The 18,199-nt window shown below is 45.3% G+C and overlaps 2 protein-coding genes across 4 annotated transcripts in view; one reads left to right on the top strand and one right to left on the bottom strand.

Moving 5' to 3' along the window:
* The window catches only part of BMP6 (bone morphogenetic protein 6), a 155,070-nt gene extending 152,660 nt beyond the window's left edge, over window positions 1-2,410 (top strand). The window contains exons 6-7 of the mRNA XM_055264080.2: window positions 674-784; window positions 878-2,410. Coding sequence (XP_055120055.1) covers window positions 674-784; window positions 878-1,027 — 261 coding nt within the window. The 3' untranslated portion in view covers window positions 1,028-2,410. The remainder of the gene's footprint in view (window positions 1-673; window positions 785-877) is intronic.
* A 1,183-nt stretch (window positions 2,411-3,593) lies between these two features.
* The window catches only part of TXNDC5 (thioredoxin domain containing 5), a 28,022-nt gene continuing 13,416 nt past the window's right edge, over window positions 3,594-18,199 (bottom strand). For 2 of the 3 annotated variants that reach the window (XM_055264082.2, XM_055264081.2), the window contains exons 4-10: window positions 15,680-15,776; window positions 12,194-12,309; window positions 10,073-10,159; window positions 9,272-9,415; window positions 6,588-6,670; window positions 5,032-5,161; window positions 3,594-3,929 (exon numbers count right to left, since the gene is read on the bottom strand). In XM_055264082.2, coding sequence (XP_055120057.1) covers window positions 3,807-3,929; window positions 5,032-5,161; window positions 6,588-6,670; window positions 9,272-9,415; window positions 10,073-10,159; window positions 12,194-12,309; window positions 15,680-15,776 — 780 coding nt within the window. In that variant the 3' untranslated portion in view covers window positions 3,594-3,806. Of the gene's footprint in view, window positions 5,162-6,587; window positions 6,671-9,271; window positions 9,416-10,072; window positions 10,160-12,193; window positions 12,310-15,679; window positions 15,777-18,199 lie in introns of all 3 variants that reach the window. The other variant, XM_063632942.1, reaches the window with a different exon arrangement.

Below are 18,199 nucleotides of genomic sequence, written 5' to 3'. Positions count from 1 at the left end.
GCAGAGGAAGCTTAGTCTGTGGGGCACCAGGCGCTCCAACACCTTCCTGGGGTGCCTGAGCTCTGTGATCCCTCGAAAATCAATAGCCACATTTCCCAATACTCTCACCTCATCCTTTCTAAGCGCATAGGACATATATTTGGGCATGTAAACACATTTTAATTGAGACAGGGTTGGAAAAAAAATTACCTAATGGTTAACTTCTCCAGTGGCTACAAACTGGCTCACCCAAACGATGCAGAAGAGCACACGTTTGCCCCATACCTGAGAACCATTACTAGTTTGTAAGAAAGGCAGCAACTTCAATCATAGGTGGTGAGCGATAAAAGGTAGCTTCCATATGCAGGTGGCACTACATCCACAGGAGCACCGTGGGCTCCTGGAGAGGCTTTCCTGGGTTCAAGCACATATTGCTGGCAACCTACGTGCTTCCAGGTAGCAGCTGAGGCCCTGTGGGCCTCTGCAAGGAGCGGGGGCTCTGGGGTCAGATCGACAAGGTTCACTTCCCAGCATTGCCACTTGAATGTGAACTTGGACAAATTCCTAAGCCTTCCTGCATCTGTATCCTTGCCTGTCCAATGTGAAAAATACCTTTTCACAGCATTCCTGAAAAGCACAAATAGTGTGGGAAATTCATTCTAATCTTTTGTTGCTTCCTTTGCATTAAATTAAGGACTGGATCATTGCACCCAAGGGCTATGCTGCCAATTACTGTGATGGAGAATGCTCCTTCCCACTCAACGCACACATGAATGCAACCAACCACGCGATCGTGCAGACCTTGGTGAGCTCTCGGAGACTTTGTTTTTTAAGTGGGAGTAAGCTAAGACCAGGTGTCATTTCTAAGGTACCTTTCTCCCCTTCTGTTTTGGAACAGGTTCACCTTATGAACCCTGAGTATGTCCCCAAACCGTGCTGTGCGCCAACTAAACTAAATGCCATCTCAGTTCTTTACTTTGATGACAACTCCAATGTCATTCTGAAAAAATACAGGAATATGGTTGTAAGAGCTTGTGGATGCCACTAACTCGAAACCAGATGCTGGGGACACACATTCTGCCTTGGATTCCTAGATTACATCTGCCTTAAAAAACACAGAAGCACAGTTGGAGGTGGGATGATGAGACTTTGAAACTATCTCATGCCAGTGCCTTATTACCCAAGAAGGTTTTAAAGGACCTCATTAATAATTTGCTCACTTGGTAAACGACGTGAGTAGTTGTTGGTCTGTAGCAAGCTGAGTTTGGATGTCTGTAGTATAAGGTCTGGTAACTGCAGAAACATAACCGTGAAGCTCTTCCTACCCTCCTCCCCCAAAAACCCACCAAAATTAGTTTTAGCTGTAGATCAAGCTATTTGGGGTGTTTGTTAGTAAATAGGGAAAATAATCTCAAAGGAGTTAAATGTATTCTTGGCTAAAGGATCAGCTGGTTCAGTACTGTCTATCAAAGGTAGATTTTACACAGAACCGGAATTGGGGAAGTGGGGGGGACGCCTCTGTTCAGATTTCATTCCCAGGAAGTCCACAGGACCCACAGCCCAGGCCACAGCCAGGGCTCCATGGGGCGCCTTTGTCTCAGTCATTGCTGTTATATGTTCGTGCTGGAGTTTTGTTGGTGTGAAAATGTACGTATTTCAGCCAAAACATACCATTTCTACACCTCAGTCTTCCATTTGCTGTACTCTTTGCTAGTACCAAAAGTAGACTGATTACACTGAGGTGAGGCTACAAGGGGTGTGTAACCGTGTAACACGTGAAGGCAGTGCTGCACCTCTTATCGGAATGGTTCTTTGACCAGCACATTAACTTCTGGACTGCCGGCTGTCATACCTATTTCAGTAAAGTGGTTCTCTGCCTTTGTACTATACAGCATACCATGCCAGAGGGTTAGAACCAACAAAGAAAATAAATTGAGGGTGCCCAGCTTGTAAGAATGGTGTTAGGGGATGATCATGCTGTTTATGAACGGAAATCATGATTTCCCTTGTAGAAAGTGAGGCTCAGATTAAATTTTAGAATATTTTCTAAATGTCTTTTTCACAATTCATGTACCGGGAAGGCAATTTCATACTAAACTGATTAAATAATACATTTATAATCTACAACTGTTTGCACTTACAGCTTTTTTTGTAAATATAAACTATAATTTATTGTCTATTTTATATCTGTTTTGCTGTAACATTGAAGGAAAGAAAGACCAGACTTTTTTAAAAAAAAGAGTTTATTTAGAAAGTATCATAGTGTAAACAAACAAATTGTACCACTTTGATTTTCTTGGAATACAAGACTCGTGATGCAAAGCTGAAGCCACTCTTGACAGTTGTGCTTCTCTAGGAGGTTGGGTTTTTTTTTTTTTTTAAAGAATTATCTGTGAACCATACGTGATTAATAAAGATTTCCTTTAAGGCAGAGGCTGGTCGAGATGCTGCTGTTATCTTCTGCCTCAGACAGTATAAGTACGTGGTCTTGTTTCTAAAAGATTCCTACCAATAGTTACTTTGAGCCAAATATCCACATCCCCTTGCGCATGGGAGGTGGGTGAAGGGTGTTGGACGCAAAGTGATTATCATGGGAAGTAGCTCGATGATCCTAGAGCTTAGTCCTACAAGTGCTTATTCCCAAGAGAGATAGTAAAAGTGTTTAATCACAAGGATAGCATGAGTTAGAGGACACTGGCATCAACAGCTGCCACGGCCATGCACACCAGGGCCAGAGCAGCCCGCTGACATCTGTCTTTGGTCTTGAGATCAAATGCATCCCATTCTTCATACATTAGAAGGTCGACCTCCTTGAAGCAGACCGAGTATAGCAAGCCTCTAAGAGGACTACTGAGAAACAGAATCAGAAACTCTAGTTAGGGCCCTTCAGCAGGGCTGCAGAGCCTCCCTGGATACCCAGGCCTGGGAAAGCCTGTCTGGTCTTGTCACCCCAGGTGACAAATACAACTGGCATCTTTCTATGAGTTAATGAAATGCTCAGAATGAGCCTCGTGGAATTTTCCATGCCTACCCTTTCTAAGACATCCAATCTTAAAGTTCACGTGGACTCTAGCTTCATGTTAACAACAGGATGAACTAAAGAAATGTTTCACCCCATGAGAAACAGAAGGATCCCTGAACAGTAACTGATTCGACAAGTATCGACACGTAAAGTTATGGCATCAGCATTCTCTTACGCAGGCACAGTCAGAAGTAATGCTGCTTTCATTATGGCTAACCTCTCACACTGAGAGAAGTATTCACAGAAACAGAAGCTCCAGCAGTGGCCGTGAAGGTATCTTCCAGAGGTGTGGGTTTTTGCTTTTAAATCTGCTCCATGCTATGGCCCAACCACAGTATTGAGTCTACTGTGACCTTAAGATCGGAGGAACGTCAATACTGCCACAAGGCCACCTTTCCAGAACTCGTGGGCAGTTAACAAACTATGCTTTGGATGTGCTTTCTTTCACCAAAATCACTCAATTCAGGAGCCACAAATAGTCCAGCAGTTTGATTTCCCTCAACTCTACTTTAGTCTCAAAGGAAACCATTTAAATTTCATCAAGAGAAGGTCAAAGGGGATATATCGCCACTGAAAATATTTACACAGTGACCATGAGTTACACATTTACTTAGAGAAACTTACTTAATAAAGAACCTGTAGTGTGTGTTGGCTTGGAAAACACACACACAAAGAAGATACCGCACGCTTAGTATGTTCTGCTTTCTGAACAGCCACCACTGGGAACCCAGTGGCCTCTGTGGGATTGAACTCCTAAACGCAGGGTGCGGGAGCTGGGCAGGAGAGGCGACTTCCAACTGTGTTCCTAGAGTTCGTCTTTCGCTTGGCCCAGGACAAAGCGGTGTAAGGAGTCAAGGTCTCTGCCTCCACTGTGCTCACTGACTTTCTTCCCGCCTCGGAAAAGCAGCAACGTGGGGTAGCCTCGTACCTTAAGACAAAAAAGAAAAAAGTCTGCAAACCAGCGGTCCAGATCACATACAAATTGCTTCCTAAATAAAACCAGATACACTCCTACCGCTGTGGGTGGAAAATTCTGTGGCTAATTTTTAAAGGTGTATATTCCATTAAAACAGGAGCAGACTGTTTAGAAAGTAAAGCCGTGGGGCTGTGTGTTCACTTCTGAATTCAAAATATCATTAAAGATCAGCACCAAAGGAACGATTTTACCCTAAAGCAGACCCTTTCGGTCTTCACTGTGCACACAATCACCTGCGGGTCTGGTGAAGACGCAGATTTGGATCGAGCAGGCCTGGGAGTCTGCATTTCCAGCGGCCTTCCTGGCGATGCTCTAGTGGTCTGCAGACCAGACCATGGGAGCAAGACCCTCTTGAGGATACATTTTTCAGTGGCAACTCGTTTCTAAGAATTTTAGGGCACAAAAAACAACTGCTGTCTTTTAATAATAAGGAAACTCTATCTGGATTATGTCTATTCTCCATCTAAAAGGCTCCAAAAGTGTTTGAATAACAAAGGAGAAAAAAATGACAAATCTTCCAGGCCATCGGATTGTGCTAACAGCTTGGAATGAAGGCAGTAGTTAACCCAAGCACAGGACCGACTTGCTGGCATGGCCCTTTTAGAAAGGAGGTTATGTTGAAATGATTCTTAGATTCAGCCACTGCATTTTATAATGCTGGCTTATGTGTGAGAAATGAGCAACTCGGGTATTTGTGGCGAAGGCTACAGACCACTGGTCAGTCAGGAGTAGCGGGGTGAGAAGCCTCACAGTCTATGGCATGGGGTCTGTTACTTCAAGGCCTTATACTCAGACTTCAAGGCCTTATACTCAGACAGCAAGGCCTGAAAACCTGCACTGAAACATGGATACTAACTAAAAAGCGGGCAGAAAAGAATGCCTTTCCTTTGAGAGAGGATCTCTTTTTGCTTCTCCAAACAACTCAAAGGGACATAAAAACCACATTGCTGAGAAGATGAGAGCAGAGTGAGTTACCGGGGTTAAGGCACAGTCCCTTGGGATCTGCCCCCATACTGAGAGGAGCTCTCTCATGAGCATCCATCCAAATACCCACCGAATACTTGCTGCAAATACTCCGTTCAGCAGTGCAGTCTACTTCAGCGATCTTGACCCCCGCCAGACCAGGGAATTCCTTTCTAGAGAGTTCCTCCCAAGTAGGAGCCAGATTCTTACAATGGCCACACCTAAGAGGAGAATAATGGCAGCTTTGTTGAAATCCTGGGTCGAGATCATTCACCTACACTTTGCTGCCAAGACAAACTCTGTTTCTTCTGTATGGGACAGACAACAATTGCCTACAAATCTGTAAAATACCAAATTCTCCGACTGGGTGCACATTAACTCTTCCTCCTCCTGTCCCAAACGATGAACCCAAAAGTTGATGCAAAGCAGACTTTCAGATAACGTGCCAGAAGCAAGCCAGTCTGAAAACAAGTTCAGATGCTGAGACCATTTCCATGCCATGGTGAACTGCGCTGACTGGTTTATGGAAAGCACAGGAGCAGAGAAACAGGGAACAGGGCAGATGCCACGCAATTTCTAAAGTCACTTGAATGCCAAAGACATTTTAGATTTCATCACTTATGGTCTCAGAATTTCAAAACCATTTTAAGGCCTCCTTGGTACTTCGGCGGTTCGGGGTGAGCATCAAGGCCATGACTAAGTTTGGTTCGAACCCTCCCTTCTACCCGACTCTGTTCCCTTCTCTCTTCTGACCCCCTCCTGCCATGTGGATGGCTCCCCTTCAGCCAAAGGGGATCCTCTTTCTTGATACTTGATCTATGGAGCTTTAGGTTTTTAAATGTTGAAAATGATTTGAAAGGCATTGCTACGGTTCGTTCAAGTCCTGTGATTAACTTTTTACCCCTGTGGTTAGTTTCTCAGGAACATGTGGAGCATAACAAACAAGAAAAGTGACGCCTTTATCATGTTTTAGATAAACAATCTAATGTCCTAAACACTCTGCTTTTCCAAATGGATTATTTGTGAAGACAAAAAGTTACTGCCATTTTTCAGCTGAGGGAACTGGGGTTCAAAGGAATTAAAGGACATCCAAGTTTACTATACAGTCATTCACGGTAAGTCTTAGAACCAAGGTTGTCTGGATCTCACACTACCTGCAATCCATTTCTGCTCTGGTCTCCAAGACCATGAGGCATGCAGGTTCAGGAAACTGCGTAGCATACTGAAAGGCTCTAACAGACTCTACTGGATTTCTCTACAAAAGAAATCCGAGTACTTAAAAGAACCGAGGAGCAAAGCTACATCATGACACTCATTGTTTAGCCAAAAAAAAAAAAAAAGCCATCTATTTGGAAAAGTGCAGATACCACAAAACTGAATATGGCCATCATAATTTGCCTCCATTTTTGTTTTCTCCAAAGTTGATATAACTAGCCTCATTCTCCATATATAATTAAGGCCACTGAAGTCTAACATATTTGAATATAGGAGCATAATGATAACAGTTCCTTGTTTCCTACAACATGTCCTACATATAAATGTAACATGTGCCCAACATTGAGTCTGGAGGGCTGGCAGATGAGCTGAAAAACATGATGTGACTTAGTACACGTGGGCAAAGTAGTTTCTAATTATATAGCCACTTACCATGGAGCATAAAACTTGATGAAGGTTATTCCTTCTGCAATGGTGTCATCGAAGTTATTTTCAGTGAGTGCCAACACAGTGCCCTTCAAGGGAGAGAAAAGCCACGGTTCAAGTACATCCCTTAAAGTTGAGCAGGGCCATGCTTTGGGATTGCAGATACACAAATCAGTCATTTTTTAAAAATGCAGTTATGCAGGCTCTAAAGTCACACAGAAATATCTACACAAGCTGCATTTCATAGGCTACGCACAAAGGCAGGCTGGCAGCCTCTGAAGGGCAGAGAGTTCAATACAAGTCCCTGGGTCCCAAGCCTGGGAGATGTGGTGAGGAGGTGGCTGGACACTGTTACAGGGGGTGGGAGGGGGACTGACTGTCTTTTGGGGATGAGGCAGGTTGAAAACTCTCCAGGGCTCTGTGGTGTGGACCAGGCAGCCCTGGGGGTCCGGCGCCTGCGTCTGCGCCTCTACGCTTGGAGTCTCCAGGATACCCACTGAAGTCTCATCCTCGGCTGCTTTTCTCACTGGCCACCCTGTTCTCCCAGCACCCTTTGTGACATTCTCTCTATGCAACAGGAAGAACCTAGTTACAATAGCAAAGGCAATGATATGTGTTTTACATTGAACATAAAAATGGAAAGCAGCCTGTTCTAAGTCAGTGTGAAAAACGGTGATGGAAGCTCTGGCTGGAGAATTTAAGGGAAAGGTGCTACACGGTAGTGTGCTTTAAAGCCATTCTCCCTTGACAGTTCTTTACAGAATGACGTCTATGTGTTTCTCCAAAAATGGATCTGCGATTCTCTCCTGAGAGCAGGAATGGGATGATTTATCACGTGGCTAAGTGTACCAGGGCTGCTCCATTTGAGTCTGGCATCGAGTAACATATGTCAGTGACGGAGGCCAAGGGGGCCATTGTGGAACACTACCATCTTTATGTCCAGAAACATGACGCCGCACGCACTGAAAAGACCCACTTGATGGTGGAAAACTGTATTATAAATAGAAACAGTGCTGTGATGAAAACATCCATGGTATATAATTATACTCAATTTGGGATGACCTTTGTAACCACCATGACACACATACTCCTCTAACATATGTGGTCCTAACAACTACAAAATCAGCTGTTTACTTCTTCAACCAAAACATCAACTTTTAAACAACACTCAGGCCATCCCCGACCTACAAGAGTCCAACTAGGAACGGGGCTGTAGAGGTGAGAAGGCCCTGCATGGCCCCACCCAGGGAGGAGAGGTTGGTGGTTCCAGTGGTTTTTCCAAATCCAAACTCCTGGCCTTCAGGCGTGACTTCTACCTGAAGAGGATGACACGGGCACTCTCGTCCAGTGCAGACCTCCTGCTGTAGCCCCAGGCTCATGGCTGGAACTGCCACTGACGCTGCCACCTACACAGCCGAAAGCCTTGAAGATCAACACCTTGAAAACCAAGCTCATCCCTTTCCTAGAGCTCTGGCCCCGCCCCTGTGCTGGGTACCATCCTCCACCAGATATGCAGGAATCAGACTCGCCTTGGACCCTCCCTCCCTCTCCTCCCCGCTGCACAGCAGGCTGGACTCCTTATGCTGGCTTTCTCTTCCTCGCCATCACACAGTCACAGCTGCAGCATAAGGCTCATCATCTTTAATGGCCTAATAGAGCAGGTTCCCACCTCCGGCACACGTGCATGCCAGTCATTTTCCTACCACTCCAATCTGCACAAAGCCTCCATGGGCTCCCTGTGAATATGGGATATAGTTCGTAATCCTTGGCCAGCCGCCCATAGCCTCTCAACTCCAGCTCCTCTCTCCCTCACTCTCGGGGATCCTACACCACACCCTGACCTGTCTCCCACTGTGTTCCCTCAGTGGCAGCCCTGCCCAGCCTATCTGTCCAGCACAGATCCCATCAATCAGCTCCTTAGGGACACTTCTTGCCCATTTGCCCCCACTTCTCTCTAGCAACCAAGCCCTGCACACATTTCTGCCCCAGCCCCCTGCCATTCGCTTGTGTGTCTTCTCACCATTTGCCTCAGAGACCCATATGCTTCAGAGGCAGGAAACCGGTCTTATTTTTCTTTCCTAGTGGCCTAGAACAGTGCCTGTGACATAGCAAGGGCTTGATAAAGCAGAACAAACGAATCTGAAACCTCCTGCTATCTGAGTGAAGGAAGGAAGCCCCTCAGTGCATCAGGACTGCCTAGGCAGGTTACATCTACAGTCACTGGCCTGATCGCTGCGGATGCCCTCTTGGCTACAGGTCTCCTAGGGGCCTTTACAACAGGGGTAAAGGGAAATGCCCAGAGCAAGGTCAGGAATAGAATCAGGGCCCCAGGGCCAGCAGCCAAGATTTCATAGAAGAAACATGCTGAGCATAGTCATTCTTTAAAATGAATGAAGTGGAAAGGAAGGATTCTCTAGAGATTTTTGACACCAAACATTGTCTTGGGATTTGTCTCACATCCATTTCGTGTTTTTAAAAGGAAAGCTTTCGTTTACATTCACCCCTGAAAGCATGCAAAAGTCGATGAAAAATATGTGTTGAAAATGCAGCTGTAGCCAACCATCAAAATGACTCTGTCCCCAAACTGTCATTTTGTCCAAAGCATTTGAGACGGCCCTCTGAGGGTGGGTAGGTGGGGGGCCGGGGGCCATGGGCCACTTAGGGGGATCCCGACTCCAGCAGGCACCCACCTTGTCAGCCTCGGGCTCAGCTGCCAGCACCGGGGCCTCTGAGGGCGTGACGGTCTCCGTCGCTCCAGTCTCTGTGCGCTGCAGCTGCGACTCCACGTACTCCCTCAGTGACTCCAAATCCCGCTTTCCCTTGTACTGATCCACCTGTCCGAGACACGGGCATGCTGCTGAGCGAGTCCACTTAGGTGTTCTGAATCACTTAAGCCTTCCTCCAACCCCTGCTTGCCCAGGTCAGATCTCCCAGATGTTTTAGCTGTGATGCAAAGTCTGCATGTTCATATTTAGACGGGAATGTAGAGAGGATAACTGAATGCCTCGGCTTTGGTGAGAGAACTGTACAGGCCCCTCTTCCCTCCACAGGTTACACATCATAGAAGTCTGGGGCAGAGGCCTGCCAGCGAGCCGTTGTGCTGATGGGGAACTCTGAGCCGCTGACCATCAGCCGGGGAAGGAGGGAGGGAGGCAGAATTGGACCAAGTGCAAGCCTTAGCTCTGTTCAAAGGCCTGAAGGTTTGTGTTAATGACCAGAGCACAGTTACCGTATGACTGTAAGATCTGGGTTATTCTAGTGATAACTTGGGCCACTGAAATGTTTCAAGGTAGTATAACAAATGAATTTATCTCCACAACCCAAATCTTATCAATTAAGAGAAAGACATTTGTTCCATTACACACATTTCTCCAAACCAGTGCCCTAACAATCAAGATTGGCAATTCACTGTACCCATTAAACCACTCAGCAGCTCAGCCTGATGGGGTGAAGAGATGAAGAATTCTCAGTACTAAGAAGTGCAGACGTACCTTTTTCCCATCTCGGAACCAGAGAAGAGTGGGATAGCCACGAACCTGGTTTCCGGAGCAGAGTTCATAGTGCTGTGTACAATCAACCTGAGAATAAAGGCAGATCAACTTCCCAGTCAGTTTCTTCATGAACCTTCTTGCCAATGGGACTACTGGACACTTTGTATGTTACAAATATTCTTTTCAAAATCCAGATTCTGTAGCAACTCTGCCACCAAGGTGCAGTTTTTGAAGAGAATGTTCCTAAAAGCTACGCTAAAACATACCTGAGCTAAAGGGAGTAAAGGAAATACTTTAGAGGTAAGATTTATTGTATTAATAGCTCAGTTAAACATGCCAGTTTTTAGGAAGCAACATTTTAACTTGAGCAAGTAAAGTCAGCACCTGGTAGCTGGAGTCAGGGCCCTGGCTTGACGTTTGGTGGTGGTGGGAGGGAGTTAGCCTGGCTGTCGGTGACTGGGACCCAGACCAGTTCACATGCCAGCTTAGAATTTACTCTCATGCTCAAGCTTAGAGGGTTTTCAAATCAAGAGGGAGCAAGAAGTGAATTTTAAACAGGAGTAGTTGGTACATAAAAAAGGTAAGACTGCAAAGATGTCAAGATTATAATCTGTCCTTAATTCTATAAACTTAATTTACCAACAAGCACAGCTCTTCAAGCTTTTTCTTTCATTCAAATCTCATAAAGCTTCTGTTTGCCCAACATTTTCATGAAACATCTTGTTCTAAGTCATTGCTTGCTTTCTTATTTTCTACCAGCACTAAAATAGGCAGGACTAAGTTGTTTTTCACTATGTCAGCAAACGGGGGTAAAAATACTATTTCAACACCTAAGACCCGTCAGAGAGCAGCTAAGGTGCGGAACTGAAGTACAGGAGGCCTCAGCCCAAGGTCGGGAGAGGACAAGCATTTTTAAGGGTCCAGTGTAACCCAGCCACATGTGCCAGGGATGAAGGGCTTCGGCATGGTCACCTAGGCTTGTGTCTGCTCATGCCTGGGTCTGCTAGGATCCTCTATGGATATAAACCTAAAAGAATCTCCCATCAAATTTCATACAATAATTTAAGGATACAACGAATGGGGTAAGACAGTAGACAAGATGATTTTATAATTACTTCCCCGAAATGTTCAGTAAATACAAACTGATAATCATAACATGTATAATTAGTATATATTATCGTAAGCATTTAAGAGGCAACAGTGAAAAATCCATTTAACTGACAACAAAAGTGATTACAATTTACGAAGCATCTGCCCCATGCTGAGCATCACACTAAGCAGTGTACTTTCATCTGCCCAGGCACCACACAGTAGATCTTAGCTCAGTTTTGCAAAGGAGGAGATCGAGGCATGGAGAGGTTTTGCCCAAGGTCAGCCAGCCAGGTCTACCCAACCCCCAAGTTTACGCTTTCGATCATCTCACCATCCCAAGTAGATCATCCTGTTAACCATCATTCAGTCCTAGACATGCAGCATTACTTTTGTATACAAATCAGCCCCATGGCAAGGTAGAAAAATGAGATTTTAAAGAAAGGAAATCTATGCATGGTGTCTGGTGGGTGCTGGAAAGTGGACAAGAATAAAAGTGATGTCCCTGGAGCTATACTGGATATTTCCAGAAAATCCAGTTACAGAGAAGTTGTCAGACATCACTCTTGGCTTCTCTGTATAAAGTCGGAAACGCTGGAAAGAATCCCAGGCACAGTGCAAACCGAGGGAGGGTCTCCTGCGTGCCTGGGTGAGCACAGAGCCAGGGTCCTTTTAGAGAGAGCTCTTGGGTGAGGTCGAACGTGGACGGTCTCCAAGTTCGTCCAGTGAACACTCTACAAGGCTCTACCCCGTATCTTTGCAGAACGGGCTCTGGGGCTGCCAATTCAGATTTGGCCATCTCTTCAAAATAAAGCAGCCGAGGCCATAATTTATCTGTAAGCTGTGGAAAAGCCAGCAAAACTCAAAATCAGGCTGCCATCTGTGAAGGTGAAATGAATTATCAAGTGGCACACTAAATGGAATTAATAAATCAAGTTTGCAACTTTGCACACAGAATGAATAATGGGCCACTCTGCTAATTAATCCAGCCCAAAGCAGTCCATTTCCAGTTTAATAAGGGCTTTCACTCACCTTGCCAATCTTGACAGTTTTGGAATGTTCAAGGCCCAGAGCCAGCTGCTCCCAGGTTGGAGCCAGAGCTTTGCAGTGACCACACCACGGAGCGAAGAACTTGATAAAGTGGTCGCCTGGAGTGGAGAGCCAAGGCAGAGACGGGGGAAAGAGGAACTGTAATTTATATCAGACCTCACTAGAGAGTTAATTGAAGAATCAGATCTTTGTGCTGCTTAGCAAATCTCAGTTCGGCATAAGCACTTTAATTGGTAGTAAGGGACTCCATCAAATGTGTTTCTGTTCATGAGTTCATAACAATACTCAAAACCAAATTTGCCATCTTTGATGGACAATCAGCAATCAACTCATTATTTGGAAAACTGTAATAAAGGGAAAGAATCAGGCATTTCTCCCACCTCTCCTATACGCACTGTACCGCTGAATAACCAGGTGATAAATGAGGGTGAGTTTCTCTTGGTTAAAAAATGAAGGGACGCTTGAATGAGTCTCGGCACTTGGCAGCCCTAAGGAATGAATGGACCCAGGCCCTGCCTGTCATGGTCGCCCACATCCCAAAGAGAGACAACTGGACATTCTGTGCCCCCACCAGCTATGAGGTCTTCCTGTGCCCCCAAAAAACATCACACTGAAACTGATTCTGTTCCCAGACCCAACTACCAATTTTCAGGAAACAGAGAAATCAGGGAAACATGTAGACCACACTACAGGGACACAGTTAGTAAAGTCTGGACCACAGGGAGCTCTACAGGTCAAACCACCTATGTCTTCAGCAGGAAAGATAAAGAGATGTCTGGAGAACATGCAGGTTAAAAGAGCCTTAAAAGATACATAAACACACACACATATAAAACTATAGTGCTCAGGAATGTGCACTTCAGTGATGAAACCATAAAAGGAGTCGTGATACGGCTTGGCTGTGTCCCCACCCAAATCTCATCTTGAATTCCCACATGTTGTGGGAGGGACCAGGTAGGAGGTAACTCAGTCACGGGGACAGGTCTTTCCCATGCTGGTCTCGTGATAGTGAATAAGGCTCATGAGATCTGATGGTTTTAAAAACGGGAGTTTCCCTACACAAGCTCTTTTTGCCTGCTGATATCCACGTAAGATGTGACTTGCTCCTCCTTGCCTTCTGCCATGATTGTGAGGCTTCCCCAGCCACGTGGAACTGTGAGTTCTCCATTAAACCTCTTTCCTTTGTAAATTGCCCAGTCTCGGGTGTGTATTCATCTGCAGTGAAAATGGACTAATACAGGTGGTTTCCACAAATGTCAAGAAAGTGCCTTCTTGGAGAAGAAGGGAGGGCGGGCTGTGCCCTGGATGGGACACGGGAGGCTGGCAGTTTTATTTCTTGAACTGGACAGTAGATACAGTGTGACCACTCTATAAAAATTCATTAAGTCCCACATTTGTTTTCTCGATCTGTATTATATTTTATCATAAAAAAAGTTTAAAAAATGAAACATCACCCCCTTGGCTAGTGGGGGAAAAAAAAACAAACCAACCCTCACAGCATCATTATTTGGACACAGAAGGTGTTTAGCTGTTCTACCCTGACACTGGGCTGATACCAAACTGAAATCAGGCTGTGGCCGGGGAGAGAACCAACCAGTGGCATGTGGCCTGGCCTCTGAGCAGGACTCTGCCACACTAAGGCGCACAGCTACTGCCTCATCAGCACAGCAACAATGCACTTGAAGAGAATGGTGAAAAACTTCCTTTAAAAGTTAACAACTTCCATTAAAAAATGTGCAAGGCTGAAACCATGTGCAAGTGCACGGTAGATCCTGCACTGTAAGGTGGAGACAGGCTCTCTGGGAACCTAATCAGAGTACTGACGGGAAGCCAGCAAGGGCAGGAAGCCACCATGGTACCTACATGACACAGCTCTGTGGCAGTGACCCACTTAGGGAGGTGCTGGCTAGGCCTGCCGGAGTCAGTCTGTAACAGGTGATTTGGGAAACACATCCTGCTCAGAGCCCAAGACAATCCCAGCTGCAAATGCATTCCTGCAGCAGAAAGCATGCTGAAGTTCCACCGTTAGGGCACTGGTATGGATGAAATAACTTTTAGCAAAAATGGGAAAAGGCTGAAGGCCTCACGGTAAGTTACTGTGGACAGTAAGTGTGGTGGGGGAGGGGCTCTGACTCCCAGCAGGCGCAAGTCACAAGGCCAGAGGCAATCCAAGCCCTTTCTCACGTTTCCAACCCAGTCTTCTAAGGAGATTTCTCTCCATGGCAGCATTTGGTAATGGGAGCCGGCCAGGAAGCCAAAATTGCTTTCAAGTCATTGGGTGTTGGGCCAAGTTTTCTGAAACACATCTATGTGTGAATAAAGGGAGACTTATGTATTCACACTGGAAATTTTATGGGGATCATTCTGATATTAGGAGACCATTTTCAAAAAATGGGATGTGGTATAGAAAGGTCTTTTAAGTGTAAAGAGTAAGTAATTTGATTCATGTTACAACAGTGTCATTAAATTCTGGGTTTTGTTTGTTTTCTGAGACAGGGTCTCTGTCGCCCAGGCTGGAGTACAGTGGCATGATCACAGCTCACTGCAGCCTTGACCTTCCAGGCTCAAGTGATCTTCCCACCTCAGCTTCAGGAGTGCCTGGGACTACAGGCACGCGCTACCATACCCAGCTTTTTTTTTTTTTAAATCTTCTGTAGAGAGAAGGTCTTGCTTAGGCTGATCTCGAACTCCTGGGCTCAAGCAGTCATCTCACCTTTTCTCCCCAAGTGCTGGGATTATAGGCATGAGCCACTGTGCCCAATCTAAATTCCGTGTAGACAGGGAGAAGCTTTTGTTTCTGCCTGAGGTTATTAAGCATGTGATTACCATTAATACACAGGCATACTTCCGAGATACTGTGGGTTTGGTTCCAGACCATTGCAATAAAGTTAATATCACAATAAAACAAGTCACACAAATTTTTTGATTCCCTAGTGAATATCAAAGTTATGTTTACACCATAGTCTATGAAATGTGCAACAGCATTATTTCTTTAAAAACAATGTACCTTAATTAAAAAATATTTTATTGCTAAAAAGATGCTGACAGAGGGATACAACGTAAGCACAAGCTGCTGGAAAAACCGCTAGACCTGCCAGATGCTGGGCTGCCAAAATCCTCAATCCATAAAAAATGCAGTATCTCCAAAGTGCAATAAAGTAAAGAGCAATCAAGTGAGGTGAGTCTGTCAATAAACACTCTTAGCCAAGGATGCACTGTCCAGCTAGTGTGCAGGTCATGTGTGCTTAGCATTAGACTCGGCGTTTCTATCAGGGCACAGACAAAAGGAGAACTCACGTTTAAGAGGAGGTGCACTGAATAATGGTCCCAACAGTTCCTCTAGAGTGACCCTTTGTCAGTGCCACTGATGCTGTCATCTAAGAGCCCTTGAGTGGCAGGAATGAAAAGCCCAGCGCGCCAAGGAATAATAGTGATTCTCTGAAGCTGGCATCAGGACTTCCCCATTACCTTGTGTGACGTGCAGCTCAAAGTTGCTTGCTGAGAGCTCATACAGCCCCTGCTTGAGCTCAGGGGCGCTGGGCGGTTCCACTTCTGGCTCTGGTGTCTAACAGGAGGAAATAAAACAGTCATGGGTGTGTCAGTGGAGACACAGGGAAACCATCCAGGAGGTGACTGTGTCTGTGGGGAACTGCCTGCAGATGCCTCCCTCACCCAACAACCTGGAACCTTTGTACGATGCTGCTGTGCTGAGTGAGGCCAGGTCAGGAACTGATCTCGACAAGCCCTCTGGAAGCTTCAGCAAAAAGCCCCTCATCAGCCTCACCCTCGGTGAAAGCTCTAGGTCTGAGGTTCCAGGGCAGCCAAGTGATAGCTGTCCCTACCCCAAAACCCAACCAAACAAAGCAGACAATGTAAAGGACAGTCCTACCCTATACCCTGTCCTCTTCTTTGAAATGTACTTGGATACTTCACAAAGAATACAAAATACAACGCCCGATGGACGTATTCTGAAGGGGTCAGCACTTGCAGACACCAGAGTGCCCAGCACAGTGGCTCGTGCCTGTAACCCTAGCGTTTTGGGAGGCTGAGGCAAGAGGACTGCTTGAGCCCAGCAGTTCAAGACCAGCCTAGGCAACAGAGTGAGACCCCATCGCTACAAAAAAAAATTTTTTATTTTCCTGAGCATGGTGACGTGCGCCTGTGGTTCCAGCTACTTGGGAGGCTGAGGTGGGAGGATCACCTGATCCCAGGGGGTGGAGGCTGCAGTGAGCTGAGAACATGCCACAGCACTCCTGCCTGGGCAACAGAGACTCTGCCTCAAAAAACACACAAACAGACACTAGGGTAGCAAAATGGACAAAGCTGGGAATGAGAAACTCAGGGACCAGGAGGGCCTGGTTATCCTTACTTCACACAAATGACAGGGAAAACTGAGGAAGACACAACTGTGGAAGACTGATCAGAGAGAAAAGCAGGTGATGAGAAGGAAAATGCAGGTGAATGAAAGGCAACAGAGAGAAAACCATGGCATGAACATAAGCTGCACCTTCAAGAAAGAATGTAATTCATGTGACTAAGTCTCGTACAGAAAGCGGGGGAAAGGGGCTTTTCAAAAGATGCTTCTGCCAGGACCCAAGCAGACAGCAATGTGTGCAGCTGTCTAGTCACATTCCTACATTTCTCAACTTTTCACACCAGGTACAGCTGTGGCTTCCAACCAAAGTAACCAGAAATGAGGGAAAGATAATGGAATCAGTGTTCTGCTGCAGACACATTAAGTGTATATTACTCAGCTTTTATCTGGGGGTTCATATTCATATTAAAAAGAATATCCAAGCTAAGTTGTTAAAGGCTTTAAAAGTGCTGACAGTTCAAAGCTGTGCAGGGCTGGAATCATAAAGAACCATAAAGTTTCCCTTCTGCTGCCAGCGCGTCAAGACTTTCAAAGTGCTAAATATCCACACAAAAGAATGCCCGAGGGAAGAATGGCTAAGTGAACAGTCAGTGAGTTCACATAAGGTGAAATAAAATACCGTGTGCCACTCTCCATGAGATGTTCAAGGGCCTTTCAGTATGAAGTGTTCATTTATGGCACGTGTGGGGCCTCTAGTTGCTTCCTGGGTTCCTGGCAGACTCCAGAGCAGTCCCCTGGCACTGGAACACCACAGTGCATCCCAGAAATAGGTCATGGTCTCGCCCTACAGTGGCAGCATAAGCTGATACGGTGCTTAAGAAACCTGGCAATGTTCATCAAGAGCCATAAAAATGATCTTGTTTTTTTATTCTTGGCCTTACAATTTTATGTCTGGGAATACTACATTCTAAAAATATCACTCAAAATAAGGAGGGGGGATGTCCTTTACAAAGATAAACTTGTTCCCTACATCATTACTGATGATGGAAAAAGTATAAATAACCTAAATATCCACTGACAGAATTAGAGTTGAATTATGGCAAATCCACATGATAAAATAAGACATGATCAATATAAAGACCACATAAATATATAAAATCATTAATGAGATGAAACATTTGTATAACTGTTCAAGAAAAAATACAGAAGCAAAAATGGAAATATAAAAATTGCAGTGGAATGTACAAAGTGACAAATTGTCTTTTGAGTTTCTTGAATATTGCCACAACACTTAAAAAAAATCTAAATTTAATGAATATTAGAAAATGTATGTACTAAGTTACTTAGGTATACAGATAAAGAACTTTTTTTAAAGTTTTCACTTAAAAAGCTAAGAGAATTCTGGTTTGCAGTATAAAGTGTGTATACCCAAAACTTTTCCACAATAAGGCACATTGCCATTGTTTCTGGCAATTATCTGGGGCCTCCTATTGCTGGAGACACTAAAATATGGCAAGTTGGTGACTGTGGTTCTGGGGTGGCATGGGGGGATTCCACGCGGCCATCCTGCTCCCACACTGAGGAGACAGGAAGTCCCTTGCAGAGCCTGGAGTCAGCCTCTCAGCCCTTCCCAACCTACAGGTGAGGCCGCCACCTCCACTAAGGGAAATGGG

The sequence above is a fragment of the Symphalangus syndactylus genome, chromosome 23 (genome assembly GCF_028878055.3).
Source record: "Symphalangus syndactylus isolate Jambi chromosome 23, NHGRI_mSymSyn1-v2.1_pri, whole genome shotgun sequence".
NCBI lineage: Eukaryota > Metazoa > Chordata > Mammalia > Primates > Hylobatidae > Symphalangus > Symphalangus syndactylus.
Note: the sequence above shows the minus strand (reverse complement) of the source record. Positions and strands in the feature narration are given on the sequence as shown.